Source organism: Amphimedon queenslandica, unplaced genomic scaffold (genome assembly GCF_000090795.2).
Source record: "Amphimedon queenslandica unplaced genomic scaffold, v1.1 AMPQUscaffold_12766, whole genome shotgun sequence".
Taxonomy (NCBI): Eukaryota; Metazoa; Porifera; class Demospongiae; order Haplosclerida; family Niphatidae; genus Amphimedon; species Amphimedon queenslandica.
The window spans coordinates 19,968-20,758 of record NW_003546998.1 but is presented as its reverse complement, the minus strand read 5'-3'; the positions used below and the strand labels follow the sequence as shown (position 1 = coordinate 20,758).

The window sequence follows — 791 nt, the reverse complement described above, 5'->3', positions numbered from 1 at the left end:
ATCCTACTCAATCTTGTTTTCTTTAATTTTTTATGTTCCTAAATATTATATATATGTAGTTATTTTAAAAGCAACAATCATCTCTTACATTGGAGTGGGACTACTGATGTCACTTGAGATTTCTGAAGATTTATCTTGCGAGTTTGATTCCATCATGCCCTCAAAGCTGCTTTCATTAACATCCCCTAAACTATCATGCACATTTTCTTCAAATATCATATTACTTGCTGTCCTAATAATTATCAATGAAAATAATAGCAATTAGTTAATAGCCTACATATGTATACCGTCTATGTTTTACAAAATCTTTCAAAAAATCCATCATGGGATAGAACTCCCACTTTTTTTCTACAGAATCAGCTCCAGTACCTTTAGGTAATTTTCTGTGTTCTTTAGTATAACATCCTCTCAACGTTTTCCAACGCTTCGAGACCGTTTCCACTAAAAATGTAAATGCATTACATTTATACATCAATTAATACACAATAAAGCCATTTACTATGTATTTACTTTTTTATGCAGAAATACATACAACAATAATACTTACAATAATAATAATAATCTAATTGTACAGTGAAGAACTAATCATACTAAAGTACCAACTGTGCCATCACTCTTGAGTTGCTTGGAGATCTCCACCCAAGCATTCTCCTTCCAAACTACCTTGAAGTCAGGACTCTTATTGTTATAAAGGTACGGGTATTTTTGAACATGAGAGATGAGTGCCTCATCAAATTCAGCTAGCGCCATTTTTAGTATGAAACCTCTCCCCAAATATCCTGCCCACCACA

The 791-nt window shown here is 32.9% G+C and overlaps 1 protein-coding gene across 1 annotated transcript; it reads right to left on the bottom strand.

Annotated features, from left to right (window-relative positions):
- Positions 1-84: 84 nt before the first annotated feature.
- Positions 85-750, bottom strand: LOC105314588 (uncharacterized). The gene is made up of 3 exons (XM_011408848.1): positions 600-750; positions 288-441; positions 85-232 (listed from the first exon to the last, which is right to left on the bottom strand). Exons 1-3 carry the CDS (start codon positions 748-750, stop codon positions 85-87), a joined length of 453 nt encoding a protein of 150 aa, XP_011407150.1.
- Positions 751-791: the final 41 nt, after the last annotated feature.